Source organism: Lupinus angustifolius, chromosome LG04 (assembly GCF_001865875.1).
Source record: "Lupinus angustifolius cultivar Tanjil chromosome LG04, LupAngTanjil_v1.0, whole genome shotgun sequence".
In the NCBI taxonomy this organism is placed as follows: domain Eukaryota; kingdom Viridiplantae; phylum Streptophyta; class Magnoliopsida; order Fabales; family Fabaceae; genus Lupinus; species Lupinus angustifolius.
The window spans coordinates 2336171-2359485 of record NC_032012.1 but is presented as its reverse complement, the minus strand read 5'-3'; the positions used below and the strand labels follow the sequence as shown (position 1 = coordinate 2359485).

Sequence of the window (23315 nt, the reverse complement as noted above, 5' to 3'; positions counted from 1 at the left end):
TATATTTTTTACGCGAGACACGAGGATGCTAGTCATGTAAGGACGGAAGTCACTTTCTTCTGTGCACTTCAGACAATTCCCGAGGATGTTATATTATTCAAGAGTGTCATTTTGTCTGTTCATATTTGGCACTAAGGTTTTCCCTGCTCTAACTTCTAGGTGTTTTGGACAGAAGCTGTTAACCAGAGTTTTCAAAGTTTGGTAGTATTATGAACGTTACTTCAAAAGGAAAATTATCAAGCCTTTCATTGGAGCCATACTTATCACAAGAGGCGGTAAGAATATTGAAGCACCTTGGCCATCCCATCTTATATAGAATTACATCTTCTCTTCTACCATAATATGTCATTTCATATATCACTAGTTATAATTAGTTAAAAAAATACTTGGTAATTAAAATTTTAAGTTAAATATATTTTTTCAACTAATCACAAGTTATATTATATAGAGTGACACACAATGTGAAACAAAAGATATCTTCTCCCTTATATAATACTAGATTCAATCAAACACCAAATTCATATTAAAATTTGATGTTATTAATATCTTATTCGTTATTATATACTAGTATAATAATATAATGGTTCAACAAGTGACATACTAATTAAATCATATATTAATTAAGTTATACATATCACAATAATTATTATATTTTATGAATATAAATATTATTATTTGCGACCTATAATTTAATATTGAAATGATTATTCATTGATTAACTATGTAACATATAATTATTAAGTTTAAGGTTTATCTTTACTAGCGTGTACAGGCACTTCGTGCCTGCTGGATAATATTGAATGGTATTACACATTCAATTTTTATATATTTTATTTTTTAGAATTAGAATATATTTATGGTATTCGATGTACATTTAATAATAATTTTTTTGTATTTAGGATAATGTTCGATTTAATGTGAAAAATGTAATTAATTAATGTGTTGATGGAGATTATTTATAATTATATAGTTTTTTGTAAATATTAAATAATGTTAAGGGCAAAATAGGAAGTGAAAATTACACCATGATGGAAGTTACACTATATTTTGCCTTTATATATAGTATAGATTGTTACTACGAGGTTTTTTATTCACAAATTTGTTTTGACTAATACAGTATAATACAATTTGACATGTTCTAACCGATTTAATTACATATCTATTATAATTATCATACTATACTGATATCAATACCAATTTCCGATTTTTTTTCTATTGAAAGGGTAAGTACAACAGGATTTTAATAATGTGTAACTTACTTATTTTTTTTATTATGAATCTAACCCCACATAAAATATGAGTTGAAGAAAATGAGTAAGGTTAAGATTGGTAAAAACGCCCCAAATTTAAGATTACTTAGAACTCATGACTACATTACACTTAATGATTATTACCATCAAAATTAAAAATACTACCAAAAAACAATTACACTTAATGATCAAGTTTCAAGTTAAAAATTCAACCTTAAAACTCTCTTAAAAAGGAGGATGGAGATACTTTAAGAATATAAATTATAGTATGTACTAAAGAGATTACCTTTTAAGTATGCAAACTAGGAAGTATTTGGAAGAACATTTATTTAGTCTCATGAAGAAAAAACTTGTGAAAAATAGCTTATACAAATATTTGTATGATCTTTATATAAATATTTTGTTTATTTTCTAAGAAAATTTGTCCCTCTTTACATGTTGCACTTGAGGAGGTTTTCTTGTTTTTAAATATAAGTAACTTTACAATATGCAAGTAATATTAAGTATTAATATCAAATATATCTCTAATGTTTACATCCTATATTTAATTATTCCTTTTCCAATAAAACATTTTAATTTTCCCATAATAATAGCTACATTAGTGTAGGTAGTATGTAATGTACAATTAATCTGGCAAGGAGATGAGATAGTAAAAAAATCTTCTGGTGAAGCGGTAATCAAAGCAGAGAGAAATTGATTGAGTTGATAGTAAAATAAGTTTTGTAATGGGTAATTTTAGAATGTTGACATACTTTGGATAAACATTTTAAGCTTCAGTAAATTGATTACTAACTTTTCACCATAGGTATATGCGCTTTTATTTCCATAACTGAGTTGAGTTCTGAAGGTTTACCAGAGTTAGGATAGGGCTTATGACTCTATAAGCACTCATGATATAGTTATATATCATTCATTAATAAGGCCTTATATTATTAGGGAATATTTCAGTTATGAATTAATTCCTTATCATAATAAAGATATGATTTACTCTTTTTCTTCTTTGAATATATCCTCTTCTATACATAAATAAGAAGCGCGTGTCTTAGCGCTCCTAGTTTTTTAATGATTTATCTTAAATTAGATCCAACAAAAAAAGCTACAAGCTCTCAACATTTGTTATTTCAAAATGAAGGAAAAATAGATTGTCCATGTGACATATTAATTTAAAAAATTGTTATGGTCAAAATATTTTGAAGAAATTATAAATGATATTAAATTCTTTGATATTGCATTATTCCATTTCCAAAAATGTTTCAATTACTATTATACTTTAAATATAAATCTTAAACATTAAAATATAATATTATTCAAATTTTGGACATACCATAAATAAAAAATATTGTAATATAATAAAATATTTAAAATGATCTCATACTTCAAATATAATAATAATAATAATAAAAAATTCTACAACTTACACCCATACATTAGCATGAGCTAATTACTAGTTATTTGCATTCAGGATAATTTGTGAAGAGAAGAATGTAGTATTCTTCAAAAGATCTAAAATTAAAGATTTCCATGAGATTATTGTATAATCATGTATGTGATTCAGATGTACATCTCAGTCTCATATATAACATGTTCATAGGGTTATCTAATTTCCTATCCTGAACCAAAAAATAAGAATAACATTGGAGACATATGATATTTATTCTTACATGATGAGAAATTAACCCATAATTTTAAGTGATTATATGCTTACATTACTAAAATATTGCCTAATTGTGAGCCTTTTTGTAGAAGTCAGACGTGACAGTAGAAACAAGAATTAGGGCAGGCGTGAAATGTTAATGTAAGACAACACTCTCCATCCGTATCAACCGTGTCTTTTATACTTTCTTGTCTCCACTACCTTTGTCTCCACTTCTCTGGTAACCACTAAAACCATTGGTATTTGGTACTTCCCATCACACTCACAATTACATATTTGCATTACACTATTCCTTCCTTAAATTGTAATTTATGAATATAGAAATTTTATATTTTTGTTAGATATTAAATATAATAAGATAATCTATCGTTATGATGTAGAGATATGTTAGTAGGTAAATCATTCTGATTCCTTTAAAAGAGTGAGTCAATCATAAAATTCATGTTTTTTTCCTAAGCAAATGTGAAAATATATTGAAGAAACATATGGAGTGTTCAACTAAATACAATCTATGGACTCAAACCAACATAGGAAGGAGAAAAAAGCTAAAGACTAAGAGTCATTACACCATAAAACAAAATCGTAAGACAGAGCTCCAATATCTTATATACCAACGGCCCTCATTGTAAAATTTAGACTAGGGTTTGAAGAGAAATCAGATTATGAATGTATACTTATAACATAATTGTTATGACAACCGTGTTTATACTGAAAGAGATATGTGATTCAAATCTTCATTCTCATTCATTTATTCATAACACTAAGTCCTTGTTTTTTTAATTTGGATTCATGACACAATTGATAACACAACTTATAATTGATAGTCTTTATGATCACATCTTCACCACAATTACAGTTAATGCATTATTGATCACATATTATTATGTTTAGCACAAGATGCTATCGTAATCACCAATGCAATTTTTAAACCTTCAACCCTAACTAAAGAATAATTGAGTTATTTTTTTGAAAGAAAATGTAGACACTTTCCAAGAATCAATACACTAACAAAAATAAGTTGCAACTATGCATGTGAATAGTGGTGACTGCCTTTAAAGCTGAGGACAAATCCAAGTAAGTGCTGAATGTATAGTCCAAAAATCCCGTAATTGAAATAGAAACTATATACCATCTACTCCCATGTTGGCATTTTACCGACCAAATAATTGTGACTAAAGCGTGGGTCGAACATTAAAAATCCTAAGTAAGGATTCTCTAATCTATATAACTGTTAATGACAGGGACATTGAGCTACCTATTAACCTTGATATTCTTTTTCTATTAGACGCATGGAGAATTTACTCGTTTTGTTTCAAAGGCAATAAAAGACGTGCAACGAATATGAGGAAGAGAAGTTACCTAGTAAGAATAGAGATATATTTGTTGGAGAATTGAAGAAGAGATAAAAGAGAATAAGATGAGATGAGTAAAGATTGAATGTAGGCTTTTGTTATTGTGAGAATATAAAGTTGCATTTTACACTTAAACACAAACATTCCATATATAGGAAGTAGTTAACAACCAACTATAACAGAAATAACTACTTCTTTATATATAAGGAAACTTCTACTCTTATCAAACTAATACTTGAATTACAATAATATTTCAACATCCTTCCTTAACTCAAGTATTTGCAAGATTCAACTCCCATCTTACTTCTAAATTGTTCAATTTTTTGTGCTTTCAAAGCCTTTGTGAACGAATCTGCCATTTGTAACTCGGTGTTGCAGTAGACAACTTTAATCCTCTCTTTATTGACTAGATCTCTCAAGTAGTGAAATCTAACTTCTATGTGCTTGCTTCTCCCATGACTCGCAAGATTCTTAGCTAGCCTTATTGCAGAATTGTTGTCCAGCTTCATTTGTAATGGTGTTTTGACTTCAACCATCACTTCCTTCAACAATTCCTCAAGCCACATAGTTTGACAGACTGCATAGCATCATGCTATGTATTCTGCTTCACAACTTGATAGAGCTATCACTTCCTGCTTCTTAGAGCACCAAGATATAGGAGCTTCATTTAGTAAAAACAAGTATCTCGATGTGCTCTTCCTTTCAACCAGGTCTCCTCCATAGTCAGCATCAGATTACCCTGTTAATTCCAATATTTTGTTTTGACAGCCAACTGGGAAGATGACTCCATAATCCATCGCTCCTTTTATGTATCTAAAGATCCTTTTAACTGCTACCATATGAGATTGTTTTGGTTTTCACGTGAATCTACTCACCAATCCAACACCAAAGCACAAATCTGGCCTACTGTTACATAGAAATCTAAGTGATCCCACCATCTGTTTATACAGTATTTCATCCACTGATTCACTTTCTTCATCTCTGGCCAGCTTCAGGTTTACTTCCACTGGTGTGTTTACCTGATTGCATGAGGCCATGTTGAACTTCTCAAGTATCTCTTTCGCATAAATCTTTTGATGCATTATCATGCCTACTGAGATGTTATTGAATTCCAAGCCTGAGAAGTAACTCAACCTTCCCAAGTCAGTCATCTCGAATTCAGCTTTCATCATCTCCTTAAATTCCTCAATCCTTACTAGTGTTGAGCCTGTCACTAATAAGTCATCCACATATAGGCATAAGATCAACAATTCACCATCTTTACTTCTCTTGATGTACACTCCATGCTCAACTATGCCCTTTTTTATGTCAATTTTGAATAAGAAGGCATCAATTCTTCTATTCCAAGCTCTTGGGGCTTGTTTCAAGCCATAAAGAGCCTTATTCAATTTGTAGACCAGATGTTCCTTGGTTTTGACAGTGAAACCGGGAGGTTGTTGGACATATACTTCTTCCACCAAGGGTCCATGTAAAAATGCTGACTTCATATCTAATTGGAATAACACCCAATTTCTTCCACAAGCAATGGCTAGCACCAACTTATGGTTTCTATTCTGGCCACAGGAGCATAAACATATGTGTAGTCTTGCCCATACTTTTGTAGGAAACCTTTGGCTACCAACCTGGCTTTATACTTCAATACTAACCCATCTAAATTGAGTTTCAGTTTGAAGATCCATTTGACCCCAATTGTGTGTTTGTTTTTAGGTAGTTCAACCAGTGTCCAGGTGCCATTTTTCTCAATTGACTTGATTTCCTCCAACATTGCATCTTTCCATGCTGTTTGTTTTAAAGCTTCAGAGTCATCCAGGGGAATTGCTTCAGCCAATAGTGTCATGTGCATCAATTTCCCTTGATCATTGATTTGATCATCTGAGTGAATCTCATAGTCATTGAGTCTGAGAGGCATAGATCTTGTTCTCTGTGATCTGTGTGTCCTTGGTTGTTCAGTTGAGTGTGTGGTGTTTTCTTCATAGCCAATTGCATTTGGTTCTTCTATGAATGTTTCATCATTACTAAGTTCTGGTATCAACCTTCTCAGACTTGTTTGCATTAGTTTCCAATCCTATCTGTCATGTTCCAAGATGAGAACATCCCCGTTGATTGTAGTTTTGTTCTTGATTGGATCAAGTTGTTTGTAGGCTCCTATAGGATGATACCCTATAAACACCATTGCCTCACCTTTGTTCTGAAGTTTGGTTCTTCTTTGATCTGGTATGTGTCTATAAGCAAGTGACCCAAACACTTTCATGTGACTAACATTTGGTTTCCTGCATGTCCAAACCTCAAGTGATACCTTCCCCTTAAGCCTTTTTGTTGAGCTTCTATTCAGAATATACACAGATGTTGAGACTGCTTCAACCCATCGGTTTTGTGGGAGATCTTTCTCCTTGATCAAGCTCCTGGCCATGTCCACTATTGTTCTGTTTCTTCTCTCTGCAAGCCCATTATGTTGAGGGGTATAATGGGCTGTTACTTCATGTTGTATTCCATTCCTTAAGCAATAGGTCTCAAACTCTTTTGAAGTATATTCTCCTCCACCATCTATTCTGAATATCTTCAATTACTTTCCACTCTCCTTTTCAACCCCTGCCTTGAAGTTCAAGAAGCTTGTGAATGCTTCACTTTTCACTTTCATCACATCAAGCCAAATCATCCTGCTAAACTCATCCACAAATATAATGTAGTATCTATTACCACTCAGAGAAGGTGTCTCAAAGGGTCCACACACATCAGAGTGTACCACTTCCAAGACTAAGTTGGATCTCATAGTGATTTCAGACTTGAAGGATCCCCTTATTTTCTTTCCTGTCAAGCATACTTCACAAGCTTTCTTTGGTAATGCAGTGATAGGGATTCCAGATACCAATTTTGTTGATCCTAGTTGGTGCAGCTCTTTGAAGTTTAGGTGGTCATACCTTGAGTGTCATAACCAACTTTCATCCTTAGTCTACATAGTGGCCAAACATTGAGTTTCTGCTGTCTTGATATCCACTTGGAAGCTTCTATTCTTTGCTTGCTTGCTTCTGATTATAAGCTTGTCATCAGCATCAAACAATTCCAATTTCCCATTTTCATTAGTACTGAGAATCCTTTTTCAATCAACTGACCAATGCTCAGTAGATTGCACTTCATTTTGGACACATATAGCACATTGGATATCACTGTTTTTGATCCATTCCTTCTTATGATGGCCACATCCCTAGTTCCTTCAACTTCTAATGAGTTATCATCTACAAACTTCACTCTACTTTGTTTGGACTTATCAAAGTTGATTAGACACCCTTTGTGTCTAGTAATGTGATTGGAGCACCCTGAGTCTAGGTACCATGATTCAGTAAGGGGAATTTCTACAGAGGAGTTTGTCAACATCAGATTCAGTGGTTCTGAATTAGAGTCCTCACCTTAGGCTGCATATGCTTCTTCTTCTTGTCTTCGTGTTGGCTTTGTTCTATCTGATGTGCATTCATAGGAATAATGTCCTAGTTTATGACATTTCAAGCATTCTACTAACCTCTTATCCATTTTCCTTTGCATTGGATCAGTTCTTGACTTTCCTCTTTTATATGAACTTTCAGTCCTCTCACTGTTTGCTTTGGTTCTTCCAAAGTTATGAGGCCATTTCTTTTTAAAGTTATACTTTCCTTTCCATCTCTTTTCTTTCTGTCTGTCTTCATTGTTGTAGTGACAAGCCTTCAATGCTTGTTCAGGTCTCTTGGTTGGGCATCTATCAAGCATCCTCATTTCATGAGCTTCTAAAGAGCTTTGAAACTCTTCAATCTTCATTGATGTAATGTCTTTTGACTCCTCTATTGCCACAACTTTGAAATCAAACTTTTGAGGTAATGACTTCATAATCTTTTCTATTACCATGATGTCTGTAATTGCTTCCCTATATCCCTTCATCTGGTTAGTGATTGATAGAATTTTAGTGAAATAGTCGCCAATTCTATCACTTTCATCCATGTATAGCAACTCATATTGTTTTCTAAGGGTTTGCAGTTTTACTTTCTTGATCTTTTCTCCTCCAGCATGGCTTCTGATCAAGATATCCCAAGCTTCTTTGGCATTGGTTGCATTCTGAATTTTCTCAAAGTGAACATCATCTACACATTGATGGATCAAGAATAATGTCTTGTTGTCTTTCTTCTTTTCTTCCTTGTATGCCACTCTTTGTGTCTCTGTGGCTCCATCATTCAATGGAAGGAGCTCTTCTTCGGCCACCTCAATGACTTCTTGAAAGCTGAACAACACCCTCATTTGAGTTTTCCACCTGTCCCAGTTCTTTTCTATCAAGATTGGGAGCCCCATGGAGTGAAGATTTCCTGCATTTCCCGCTATCCTCACAACTTCAGCTTTATACTTCTCCTTAGTTCTCCAGTTCTAATCAATTCAACCTCTCAAGGTTGTACACCCTGATTTCACCTTCCTTCGAAATCCACAGGTCCAGAATTTTTCAAGCTCTTGATACCAAGTTTGTTGGAGAATTGAAGAAGAGATACAAGAGAATAAGATGAGATGAGTAGAGATTGAATGTAGCCTTTTTTTATTGAGAGAATAGAAACTTGCATTTTACACTGAAACACAAACATTCCATATATAGGAAGTAGTTAACAACCAACTATAACAGAAATAACTACTACTTTCTATATAAGGAAACTTCTACTCTTATCAAACTAATACTTGAATTAAAACACTATTTCAACAATGTTGTCCTAAATCATGCCAAAAATTATATCTCGTATCAATGGAAACATGTTATGAAACCTAAATATTTATCATCTTTTTATTTTATTTTATTGTCATTGGTGCGAAACAAGGTTTGGAACAATAGATATTTATTAAACTAATGGTAGTGTTAAATAAAAAATGTTTGCAAAAAAAATGATTAAATTGCAAATAAATGAAGAAACCAGTCAAGTATGAAGATTGACTTTGTAACACTATCTAGTCACTTAAATGGGTAAAAGGAATTATATAGACTTTCAACGTAAAGAATGTTAACATTATTTTCTTGGTTCAAATAGTTCTTTTTCCGTTTCCCAGAAAAAAAGAAGAAAAAAAAGTCTTTCATAAAAAACTTCAACTAAACAAAAAAGGAAGCAACAATGATTCAATTCTTATGAGCAATACTTATTGAGAAAAACAGTCTTGAATATGAAAAAAGATTAATTCTTTACCCAAAAGAATAAAGATACACCCTTGATAGTACCAAAAACATAAAAAAAGATTAATATAAAACTATTTTTTAGTTTATAAAATTTTTAAACATTTAATTTTTGCATTTGATGTGGATTATCTGGTTATGTGTAGGGTAATTAGTAGAACATGTTACCAATAAAGATGGGCTCATATGTCCTCTGGTATTGAAAATTCAGTATGGAATGTAAGATTTAGATTGAGTTTATGATTTATATTATTTTATTTAAAAATAATTTAAAATTTGTATCATTAATAACATTTTAAGGTTATATGTTATAATCTTTTATCTTCTACTAGAGAGGATCCAATTTAAATAATGATAGGGTAAGTCATCACTTAATAGAGGACAAGGATTAAAACCAAATGTATTAGAATTTTAAGGATTAGAAATAAACAAAAATAATACTTACTTTACCAACTATGATGTTTGTATGCCTAGAGGGACCTTATATTACTTGTGATCAAGAATGAAGAAACTAGGGTAAACAATACTTATGTGTTTGGAGAGGCTATGTGAATTTACAAACTGTTATCTAATCAAATATAGTTAAATCTTGATTCTGCCAAAGACTAGAGGTAACTCGGATTTAGGTGAAGCAGAAAGTGCCCATTTTAATATGAGAATAAAGTATGTCCTTATACTAGGAAATAATTTATTTTCTTCAGCCAGTAAAAATATGACACACGTTTTGTTTTGTTTAGTTTTAAAAATATTTTATAGAAAATAATTAAATATGACATATGTCATAATTTTAATAGTTAGATGAGATAATTTATCTCCTTATCTTTTAACTTATTGTTACTCAAATTTGTATTCCTAAAGGAGGATTCTTAACCATGTCCTTACTTTTTTTTCTTATTATCAATCTAAGGCTTTGTTTGGTTGACAAGAGAAAATGAGAAGAGAGAAATATGTGAGAAAGAAAAAGATGAGAAAGAGAAAGAGGAGAAATAGAGTAGATTTTTGTGATGTTTGGTATAAGAGAAGAATGAGAGAAAATGAATAGAAAGAAATATTTTCTTCTCTTTCTCTTTTGTTTGGTTGGATAGAAAATGAGAAGAAAGTGATGATTTTGAGGTTCAAATTACAAAAATGTCTCTAGAATAAGAAAAGAGATAGGAAAATATTATTTTATTATTAATTAAAAATAAAAGTTATAATTTTAAATTATAAATTTTGCTATAATTTTAATTAACATTTTTAATTGATATGGTTTGTGACATAGTTTAGGACACAATCTGAGACATCATTGTCCAGTTCAAGTCTTTCTTTCTCTTCTCACTTTCTCCTCATAAGTGGAGGGAAAGAAATTTTGTGGGCCCATCCCCTTTTTTCTTCTCTCCCTTCTTTCTCCCCTCTCAACCAAAGGGGAGAAACTCCTCATTTCTCTTCTACTTCTCTCCCTCTTTTCTCTCTTCTCTAACTCTGCCCAATCAAACTCAACCTAAGTGTCTGAACCAAAAATATATTCCAGATGATTGAACTTATTTGTGTCCGCGCTTACGTGTCTGAACATTGTTTAATAAGCAAAAAGTATTTAGGAAACAAGAGGAGCATGCAAAGTGGCTTTATCAGCAAGAAAGCGGATGAAAGGAAATAGAAAGGTGATGGTTTGATTTGAGCATAAATAGAGATGAGATTATATATTTATAGAAGAAACATCCTTTGTTAAAATATATTGATATTTGAATATTAAGTGAAATTGAATAGATATTATGTTAAAAGATATATTTATTTGGAAAATCATCTTAAGATTAATTGAGATGACTTAACTGTTTGAAAAATCAAGTTATATGGAGAAAGATGTCTAATAGAAACATCTTATGAAACCTATTAATTAAGGATGTGGTTTTCACTCTGTCTAAAGAGAAATGGTAAAGAGGGGAAAGCAAACGATATTTACATTCTATTCATCTTGAGGAATGCTCCTTCTATAATTCAAATCTATGAAAATGAGAACAATACAATTATGAAGATCTTGACATGAATATGTTTATGATATTAGTTTACACATAACTAATACCTTATTATAGCTCAAGTCATGTGATTGTCATGAGCAAGTGGAGTATGTTATCTAGTGTGTATAGTTCAATTACATTAATTTTTTTCCTCATACATATTTAAGTGTGAAGCTAACTCTTCTGGACAAGATCATTTTTAGTGTTAGTTGGGCCAAAAACTTTTTCAACTGTGACTTAATATTTGACATGGGGGCTTAAATTGAAATCATTGAATATGAATTGATGTAAAGTATTAATGTATTTAATAAGTAAACTAAAATTAGTTACATATAGTAGGTAACGCTTGGGTTGACTTATTTTTTTTGTTTTTTTAACCCATTTTGAAATTTGAGTTCTTTTCGCCTAAGTTTGTATAATATAGTAGAATACGTGTAACTTTCAATCTTATGATCCAAATTCTTATACAGATTGTCATCTTTTTGACATATCAAAAGAAATGTTTCATTATTTTAAATCCCCCACCTGCTATTATATTAGATAGTGATTTGCTTCTGATTATTTTGCGACTCTAAGTTACTTAATAACTAAAGAGTTTATATGTTGTTAACCCTTTGGGAAAGGATCAATTCATTTAATAAAAAGGTTAAAATTAGTTTTATATATACACACATTAGGGTGACGCGTGAGATTAAGATTTTTTTATGTTTTTGAACTTAAATATTGATTTGAACATTAAACCATGAACCAATGCCTTCACTAGTTCAAAACCAAATCAAATTTTAAAACATTGCAGAAGCCTTGAGACAAAAGTCCAAACATGACCATTGTTATTGTTATAAACGTGATTCCCTGAAACAGTAACAAATATTTATATCTTCATCAAGAAAGTATTCCTCAAATTTTATTGAATTTACATGGATCTCATACTGAAACTTGAGAATACCCAACAGTGGAGATTTTAAAGGGGATAGGTCACAACCATATATTACATCAATCAAGCTAGAAATGAGAGGGTGAAGAGACATAGAATGAGAGGGTCTAAATTCCAAATATAACATCCTCTTCCAAATATAACAGATTACATGACAATTGACAAGAGATAATACAGTTCAACCTTACACAAGATTGAAGATAACCCATTAATGGAATGTATGTCATGCTCAATATATTAATAAATAAAGCGAAAGTAAAATCATAAAATATATATCAGGGTTCTGGAAAGTGACCATACAAAAATTGAAGAGAAAAAATTGCCTTTGCTCACAGGGAAACAGAAGAATTACAGAATCTGAGCAGCTGTGTTCAACTTTTCAGCCAAGCTGAGCTGTGTTCTTGTGATGCTAGACAAATATAGCAGGAGCAAGTTATCCTGAAATGGATGAAACACTATTTTCAGCCAAACAAAACTACGAATGACGAGCCGAGAAGGCACATTAATAAATTCATAACATAAAAAACAATATCTGTCTAATCATATTTCGAAATTGTACGAAAAAATAAATAAAAAACCACACTGCAATTGGCAAGACTATTAGAACACTACAAACAACATAATCTTTACCTGCAAGCTATCGTTAACAAGCTTATCAAAAGCTGATGGGGGCAATTTGGGAAGGGAACCTACAGCATCTGATATAAATCTTCCAATTTTGTTGTCTGGTACAACATGCCCTTCCTGGGATAAATACATAATTAATACAGTCTCAGAAAACAAGATTGGTGATTAGAGAAGGGAACACCATAATCACCATCATACCACTACATCATCAACATATTTGTACATGTCGTCAATTAAGGCTAGTAGATGTTCCATCGATGATTCCATCCCTTCTAAATCAGAGGGAATTTTGTCAACAGTGGTTGCCTTCAGGGTATCAACTGCCATTACCAGAAGAAGCATGCAATCAGATTCAATCATTCAAAATAAAGAACATTTCTGGTGGACTATAGGCATATCATTTCAATATACGGTAATAAACTACATAAAAAAGATATTAAAAAAGGAAACAGATGATAAACCTAAACTCATATGAAGAACATAATGCATGGTAGAAAAGTGAGCATGAGAAAAACCACAAATAAAACTTAAAAGACAGGTTTCTTCTATGCTATAAATATAAATTTATGCACTTCTTAACAAAACTATAAACTTATATCCCTTTAGTCCATGTGATACTCCGACCAGTCTTTCAGCAAAGGGCATGAAAACATACATCATGCATAAATAAGAAATAAAAAGAAAACAGTTTGTCAATTTATCATTCCTGAAGAGAACTCAAGGAGAAGGGGAGGGTATGGATTGGGGAGTGCTTTTAAAGACTTAATTAAGTCCAATAAGATAAAAATTACATCAATGGATATAGGAAAAGGAATAATGTTTGAAATAAACTACAAACAAACTAGTCTGTCATGTGATGCTATATATACTGAAACATAGATAAAATAGAGGCTTTCTAATTAAGGATGAAAAAAAGCATAGCTGATATGTTACTGTTCATATAGAACAGAAGTACTTCAAACACATCTTTCACATGAATATTGTTATACTAAAACCCCACCTAGTAGGACAGGCTTGGTTGTATTGGTATCAACTAAAAAAACATGAAACTAACTGCCCCTTGATTCATTCTTTCAGTGGGAAGGTAACAACTCAACCTCTAACAGAAACTTCACATATTCATTTATGATGTTACCATAAAAAATTACTTCGGCAAGAACTCAAAAGAAGATAAAGCACAAGAGAAATTGGTGACCCTCTCAGCAACATTTGTGGAATAACTTACATAATTAAAAGCTAAAAGTCTAGAACTATTTCAAAGTATGTCCTATCAGGCAAATTTTTCTTTAATACAACTTAGAGAAATACCAGCTATTGAGTGAACTGATATTTAAAACAGTGCTCACTGCAAATGCATCCATGAAAGCAAGTCACATAAGCTTTTGCAATATATTAACTGAGAAAGAAAACAAGCTTATAAAAATATAGAGGATGATAATAAAGATTAAGTCAAGACAATACTTACATCCAATTCTCTCAGCTTCAATCATACGAAGATCCAATGGAATTTCCTGAAACTGTGCAGCAATTTGATGGTCTCCAAGCGATAAATTATTTGACACGTAAGCTTTTAAAGTACCCTCACCAAGTGCAAATCCGGTGTCAACAGTCAAATGTATGGGATTGGGCACTTCCCGAGAATAAAACTCATGGATTAATGCACTACCACCACTCACTCCAAGACCAGTTGAATACCTGCATGAATTTAACCGAAGTTAATGTAGCTTTCTCTCCCAAAAGTGGAGATACAAACATGGGATGTATCATCCTCCAAAGAGCATAAAAATAAGAGAAAGAAATAACAAATAATGATTCTTCACAAAACAGCTCTCCATTGCCCCTTTGCATATCAATGAAAGAAGTAGGAGCAAATTGAATCTGTTTGCTTTAATCCACAAGGATGTAGTAAAACCAACTCCATCCCATAAAAGTTTACTAGAAAAACAAATGTTGAGAGAAATATTGCACTCTACTCCAGACAGAGCCACAATATTTAACTAACAAAACACATTTCCAGAAAACATGGTGAACATTTTTAACCTTGGCGGCTTGGCCATATGGAGTTCAAAGCATAATTGCAACACATTTCACTGAGATTTGAGAAAACTATTATCATGCAGAAGTTGTGCAATAACATTGAAAAAATATAAAATTTTAAAAGAACTAGACTTACCATCCAACTATGATTTCCTTTGGATTCACTTTTTGGTGTGATAATAACATATTGTGGTGATACTCAATATCCAATGCCACCTGGAAAAAGGTTATGTCAATTCTTGAGATTTAGAACAGAAAATGAATTACTTTAACTAGTGTTTAAGAGAAACAGACACCACAACTACATGACAAACCATTAAAAAGGCTAGATTTTGAAAAGATAACCAATAAAGTCACAAGAGAATTTCCTACATGTGTTTCTTTTCTCAGCTTTAAATATTAATGTCATCTACACAGGTACCAAATATATGTATTTCCACATTTTCATTTAAAATTTAAAAATAACTTCCAAATACGAACATTATCACTTTCTTTAAAAAAAAACCTATACCGTTTAGTCATCCTAATGGCTTCATAAAATTATGAACCCCACACAGAGAAAACAATCCACCTAAAAAAGGAAAAAAATGAAGGCTTCAACTATATAAGATGTTCTCCGATTAGAGATAAACTCCAGGAAATGTCAGTATAGCATTCATTAGGACTAAACCAAAAAATTGCTATAAGAAGTTAAGCCAACTTTCTATATAGAGACGTTCTTTTCTCTAACTTCCTTCCACTTCTATCCTCAAAATATGTATGTAACTTACACACAAGTCTGGTTGTTTTGATTTAGACAATTATAAATAAATAATCATAAGCATGCTAAAGAAAACTTGTCATATTAGTTTTATCTCAGCTGATTTTTTGCCTTCACCGTTCATCCCAAGACACTTGTATCCTATATCAGTGTTGGCACTTCTCCTGTGTACCTTTTTTAAATACATTTATTAATTTTTAATTTATATTAGTGTACTCATACACTAGATTTTCAAATCTCATACTGGTATCTGCTACCGTATACAACTATACATGCAACATAGGTAATAAAAATCATATAAAAACGACGTAGTAGTAACAACAATCATAAAAATAAGAACATCTTAAGTATTTGGACAGTTCTAATTGAATTTTTCAACCTTTTAAAATTACTTTCTGAGTTTTTTTTATTTTTTACTATCATAAATGGAAATGCCACAACAATTTGATAAATGCTAACATTTTTTTATGTTTATAATCACTGAAGCTAACTTTTAGAACCATATTTCTCTATTTTAATTTAAGATTTGTCTTTTGCGTTAATCCTATATATTAATATATTAATCTTACATCGTATATCGTAGTTGTGTCCTACAATTTTTTTAAAACATGCCGCAATCATGTCAATGTACCTATATCTTATTCTCTACCATACGCATGGAAGAAAATGTAGCATACATTCATAGAACTAAACATAAAGCCAAATCCTACAAATTAAAACATGCAATGCGATTAATTAATTAAAAAGAAAAAAATGCTTATCTCAGATCAAAAATTTAAAAAAATGTGAAGTACCTGGTCGAGAGACTCGTTATGAGGAACGGCGTAGGAATTACGGATATCGACGGTTCCGTCGGGGAGGACGGAACCGAGGAGCGTGCCGATGACGCGCTCGGCTTGGTCAGGGCGTCGAACGTAGCAATCGCAGATGTTGAAGATAACGAGAGGGTGAACCTTTGCGGACAAGGTAGACGAAGAAGAAGAGAACTGCAACACTGTTCGATCGCTTATCGCCATGTTTGGAATCGAAGCTTTGATTCACAAGCTTAGGGTTTTAGAAGTGAATTGATTCTAAGTTATTAGTTTCTCTTTCATTTTTTCCATTGAAGTTTAGGTTCGCAGAAGTGGCCCAATAGGCCCAAATAAGTAGTCATGTATTAGCACTGTTTTTTTTATAAGTTTTAATTAACCAATATTTCATTTCACTCGTTATTTTTGAAAGTGTATGTTTGTTTTGGTTATTTTATGTTTCCATTTCTAATAAAATTAGAAAAGAAGGGTGAAAATATATTTATATTGTTGTTTTTTATTTAATATATTAGAAAACATGAGTTTCATATTCGTAAATTTTGAAAATGAAAAATGTCATTTCCAACATTTTCAATAATGAGAGAAATGACATTTTATTGAAAATTTAAATATTTTTGTTACTCCATTAGTTTCATATTTGTTAGGTTTTAATTTTTTTCATGTTTTTCAAATTTTAAGACTTTTATTACTCCTCTTTTTACTAAATGTTATTTATTTTTTAATCAAGTTTTCAATATGCATTAAATGTGGCTATTTTAGTCAAATTGTATCCAATTTTTATATCTTTAATAATTTTTTAAATTATGTACATAAATTTAAACCACAAGATATATGGAATGGGAGAAATAATATTTTTAATTACTTTTTTTTGCTAGTCAACAAAATACCAAATCAATCAATGAGTGACTCTTTCGTCTAAACTACCACACATTATCATAATATAATTTATTTATTCATATTTCAACATAACAACTTTTTTCCAACTCTCTTATGATATTTTTGATATAGTTCAATTATGAATATGATAATATATGATTTTGGGTTAAAAATTGATATCCCTTGAAGTTACTTTAACCTTAATTAAATAATAGAACATTTATATATTACTAATTTATTTAAACTTTAATTTTTTTAGAACACCTGCAACAATGGTAAGATGTTTGTTATGACGTTTTGACACATCTTTGTGGTAGCCTAATAACCAAATCCAACAATCAAAGGCGTTCAATGTATTGTTGACATAAAATTAGTTGTAAAAGAAAATGTAAGTAATATGTAGACATCCTAGGAAATCATTGGTTGTCTACTTTAATGATGAAAAATTAAAATTAAATTAATTGCAATGGTAATTATCCTCGTTTGTGAAGTTTAGAGTAAATAATTTTGAAGATGAAAATGACAATAACAAACATGTTATGAGAAAATGAAAGCATGAAAATTGAAATTGTTTTTTGAAAATGAAAATAAGAAATAGAAAACATTTCTTGAAACCAAAAAACGCCCTAAGTACCAACTTTAAATATTACACCACACCAAAATACACATTTAACAATGGTCATTCAACAACACTTCCTAGCATAATGTTGTTAAACACAAGATATAAAATAATCAACAATGCTATTTTAAGCAAGAGTTGTTAAATTTGATAGGTAGATATAGCTTAAACAAGTCTTATTGTATGTCTGCCTAAGATATTCAAAAATACTTTGTAAACAAGCTCTGTTGATTTGAATCTATTTAAAAATATTTGTTTAAATAATTGTTGTTAAAGGTGACATATCAACAGTGATTATTACAATAAGTGTTGTTAAAAGTCACGCATTTAATAGTGTTTGTTTTAATGAACGATATTAAAAGTCATACAGTCAAACAACGCTTGTTTTAGTTATTGCATAATTTGTATTTATGAAATTATTTAATTTTATTTTGAAAGATATAATTGGAGTAAATATTACACGAAAATAATATTAATTGTTAACAAAAACTCATACGTTAGTTTTTTCATATATAACACAACTTGATCATACATATACAAAAAAGGAAATTAGTTATTACTTCTAAAAAATATTCTAAATCACCAAATAATATTATTAAAATAGAATATTATGGTGTGTAATTTGGCACAACAAAAACTCATATTTCGTAAGTAAATTATGTTATTTGTTATTCCATTTTCGAAAGTTGAACATAATATGACAACTAAATAATTTTGGTTTTTCTCTTCAAGCATAAGATGAATCGTTATCTTATTTTACCTGTTTTATTTATCTTTGATTCTTTCTTGTTGCTTGCAGTTACATCTACGTTAACGACTTATTTTATAATATAGGAAATGTCAATGTTGAATCTAGGTGAAGCTGTTGGTGATTTACTAAACTTGAAATCTCTGTATGTATTTCTTGTATTTGACTATTATTTTTTCATCCATATTTTCTATGTAAATTTGATTTAATTCTTATTATATTGAATCTGAACTATGTCTTTCTATCCTTTTATTTTTTTATTTGAGGGAGAGAAGAAATTCATGAATTTGTCATCCACATCTTCATCACCTTCATCCCTTTTCATTAGTGCATATAATCTTTTGAGTTAATTAATTTGAACTAAGGAAGATAAGTTTATGCAATAATTTATGAATTGGGTTTTCAGAATGATATTTTTATTGTCAAATCTTTTTTAAATAGGGTGGAATTGAGCATACATGTTATGTGTTTAATATAATGTCAATGATAGATTTTGCCTTATTTAAAATATAGACATTTAACAACGCTCGCTTTACTAGGCATGGTTAAATGTTTACATTTTACCGCGGTTTAAAAGCATTGTTGAATTTAACCCAATATACTACCCCCACATAGACAATGCCCAAAAAGTGTTGTTGAATGACAATTTTAAGTATCGTTGTTTTGTTATTCCTACATATTGTTAATTCTTTTTTGAATCACTCTTTTGAATATCTTATCAAAATTAAGTAGTTTGATTAATATGTCTTGTTTCATTAAATATATCAAAAAAATATATAATTTTTATAAAATCACCATATTATGAGTCACATATACACCTTTTTCATTACGTTAATTAATAGTATTTTGATAATAGAATCAATTAATGTAATTATAAAGAGAAAATACTCAATACATTCACCTTATAATAACTTTTTACACTTCCTACATATCATATCATTCATTATTTTTAGGTGGCTCTTAAATAAAACTAGTAATACACATAATGGTGAATGATATATAAGTAGTAATATATGATTCATATCATTAAAGGTAATAATTTTTATTATTTTTTATGGTAATGTAAGAGATTCACATATTCAAAATCAAACAATATAAAAAAATATATATATATTCAATAAAAAATATTTTAGAATAAATATTTGACTATTAACAACATCACATTTATCTTTAAATAAGCCAGATAACAAGTTTTAAGTTGTTGAAAATATAAAGTATTAATTTATATAAATTCAACTTTTAATTCTATTGTAGAAGGTATCTTCTTTTTTGTTAAATAAGATACTATGTCACTTCTTCTTATTTTAGATAAGATACCAATATCTTTCTTATTGAGTGATACTCCTTCTCAACAAGTATTATTAGTAGATATTAATTGGGTTAACCATATGCATGTGTAACACATGGCCTATAATTAACATGGGACAATCTTTTTTTATCATCACAAATAATTTTTATTTTCATATTTTTTTGACTTGTTAAAATAGGTAATAATAATTGGAATGAAAAAATAGTCTATTTCTTTTTGACATGTAAAAATAGGAAATAGAAAATATTTCTTAAAACCAAACATAACCACTTTAACATTAATTCTTTTATATGTATAATATTTTGAATATTCTTATGAAAATTAAGTTGGTTAGTTAATATGTTTTTTTTCGCAAAATATATCAAATATTAGATATATTTTTATAGAATCACCTTCATTATTATGAATCACATATTCAATTTTTTCATTATATGTTAATTAATTAGAATTTTGGTAATAGAATCAATAAATGTAATTAAAAGGAGAAAATAGCAGTGTTATGAAAACCAGTAAAAACCGACCAAAAATTGTCAAAATCGGTCATACCGGCCAGTTTTCAATTAAACCGTACCGGTCATACCAACCGATTTTTATTTAAAATTAATTTTTTAATAAAAATGAAAAAAATATTGGTTTTTTATTATTTTTTAACTTAATATATTATATTTTTATATCTAATTTCACCGATATGTGGTTTAATTAGTGAACCACTGGTTAAACCACTATACATGTACTCTAACCGGTTTGATGACCGGTACAATATTAATAACACTATAAAATAGTCTATGCCGCACTCTATAATAAGAAAGAGAAATTAGTCTATGACTTTTTGACTTGTGAAGTTTTGACTTTGTGACTTGTGAAAATAGAAGATAGTTTTCCATTTTATTTCTCATAAGAAAATACTTTTTTTTACACAAAAGTGTCAATACCGGAGAACATGTGCATTTTTTATTTTATTAATTATTATAGTATACATATTATATTTTATTAATTGTAGGAATTATTATATTGTACTATCACATTTGAGGTAGAACTAAAATTAGGGTTTTCCCTTAGTGTAAAAAGTATGAGATCCATTAAGAACGTGACTAATAATTAAGTAATAAATGATACCCATGTCTCAAATGAGTAACAAAAACAAATGAGCAAGAAAATAAAATATGTTAGATGTTCTCAGATTTTATGAGTTTTTTGTTGAAAATATTGTAAATTATTTTTATAGTCAATGATTACTCATTTTTTCATCATGATTTGCTTTAATATTTCATTTTTGTTTAAGCTTTGACATAAAAATTTCACATATTTTCTTATAATAAATAAAGTCTCATAATTAATCTTTGACCATTTAGAGCAACACATTTATCTTAGAACAAATGATATAGGAAATTTCCATATGTTGAAAATGTAAACTATTGGTTGACTTTAGTGTAATTACCTATACTTTGCACAATGATATAAAGGATAGGTAAAAAATAATATTAATTGGCAGTAAATAAATAAAATTATGCATGTAGAAATCTAGAAAAATTATTTTTGAAAGTTGGAATCAATTCATGTATCGCTTAAATGCATAAATCTAGAAAAATTATGTAATTCACAATTTATAAATTCATTGTCTAAAAAAGTTGGACTGCCGTATTTGATAATATAACATTAAATGTAAGTACATTTTATTTTTCACAGTCTTTGACATTATTTATTCTTTTTCTACTAATAATAATAATTTATATTATGTCCAAAATTCATAAAATAGGTCTAATATTAATGCAAGTTTGATGTACCAAACAAGGATGTACTAATATATTCCAAAATAAGTTATTATCTCCTAAATAAGTATCACTTGTAGTTGTGAGTATTAACATTCTGAGACCTATGCATGTGTGCCGCACATGACCTATAAGTAACAATCACTAATTTTTTACCTACGTGGATAATTTTTGTTTTTTATACAAAAATCTCACTATTGTGCAACATGTACATTCATGCCTTTAATAATTATAGCATTTCACGTATGAATTTATTAAGAATATGACTAAAAATGAAAAAAAATATTGGACTTAATGATCTTCATACAAAATGTGGCTAAAAATTAAAGGCTATTAATTAAATGGCATATAAAATATGAGATCATTCAATGATCATTAAGAATATGACTAAAAAATAAAAAATATATTGCACTAAACTCTACAACGAGTAACAATTTTCATGAGACTTTTATTTTGTTGAAGTGGTATTGTATATTATTTTACATAATTAAATTCTTTTTATAATGAATAAATAATCATTTTTTGTTATCATAATTTGTTTTGAACTCATTAAATTCCAACATTAAAATTTAACATATTTTATTATGACAAATAAGGTCTCTCAAATTTTATGTGTGAATGGCCTATAAAATGTCATGATTGGTCGTCAATATTAAACATAAGCATTTGATATTGTACAATATTTAGGAGTGATTAAGATCTTATATCAATGTATCAACTTCTTGTTATAATTAGTCTTTGATTGTTGAAAGCAACTCATCTATCCTAGAATAAATAAGATGGAAATTTTCTGGTATTAAAGATGTAAACTATTGAATGACCTAATTCATCCTTTTCAAAATTGTAACACCCTCATACTATATAAATAGGGCTAACAATGAATTGAGATATCTATTAAAGAGTGCTTAATTAATTAAGTATCAAGTGTGGATAATTACTTGAGTATGAGGTTGTTTATTGTTAAAGTAGCTTTTATATTGGTTTTCATCCTTATATTAGGTTAGAAATTTTGTTTTACTTTCAATGCTCATCATGTCTCTTATCCAAATGTATGGATCCAATTTTATATCCTAAACTATTTTCACAATACTCTAATTATTTATCGAACTTTACTTACATTGTATGATATGAATTTTGTTTTCTTGTTTTATTTATGTGAATATAGATATGTGCAAAGATTCAGAGGCATGAGGTCCCATTGTGCATTTTCCGTGTCACTCGCATAAAGATTGTCAAGACATTTATGGTCCTAGTTTCAAATGTATTAGCACAAATTGTATTCTACCACAAATGTTTGACAAAATCCACTTCCAAACATCCAAAGAATGAGTTTCAAATGTGTGCGATGGTTAATAAAATGACATAAGGGTAGATTACATGTTATTATTATGTAATATCAAAGTCATGAAA

The 23315-nt window shown here is 29.7% G+C and overlaps 1 protein-coding gene and 2 long non-coding RNA genes across 3 annotated transcripts; 1 reads left to right on the top strand and 2 right to left on the bottom strand.

Annotated features, from left to right (window-relative positions):
* On the bottom strand, nucleotides 747-23061 carry LOC109345078. Its single transcript, XR_002107384.1, has 3 exons — nucleotides 22924-23061; nucleotides 17447-17455; nucleotides 747-759 (listed from the first exon to the last, which is right to left on the bottom strand). It is a non-coding gene; the product is annotated as an uncharacterized LOC109345078 (long non-coding RNA).
* Nucleotides 12293-16861, bottom strand: LOC109345076 (eukaryotic translation initiation factor 3 subunit F-like). Its single transcript, XM_019583856.1, has 6 exons — nucleotides 16570-16861; nucleotides 15152-15231; nucleotides 14444-14673; nucleotides 13177-13298; nucleotides 12982-13095; nucleotides 12293-12789 (listed from the first exon to the last, which is right to left on the bottom strand). Exons 1-6 carry the CDS (start codon nucleotides 16789-16791, stop codon nucleotides 12700-12702), a joined length of 858 nt encoding a protein of 285 aa, XP_019439401.1. The 5' UTR covers nucleotides 16792-16861; the 3' UTR covers nucleotides 12293-12699.
* Nucleotides 22818-23253, top strand: LOC109345077. The gene is made up of 2 exons (XR_002107383.1): nucleotides 22818-22904; nucleotides 23071-23253. It is a non-coding gene; the product is annotated as an uncharacterized LOC109345077 (long non-coding RNA).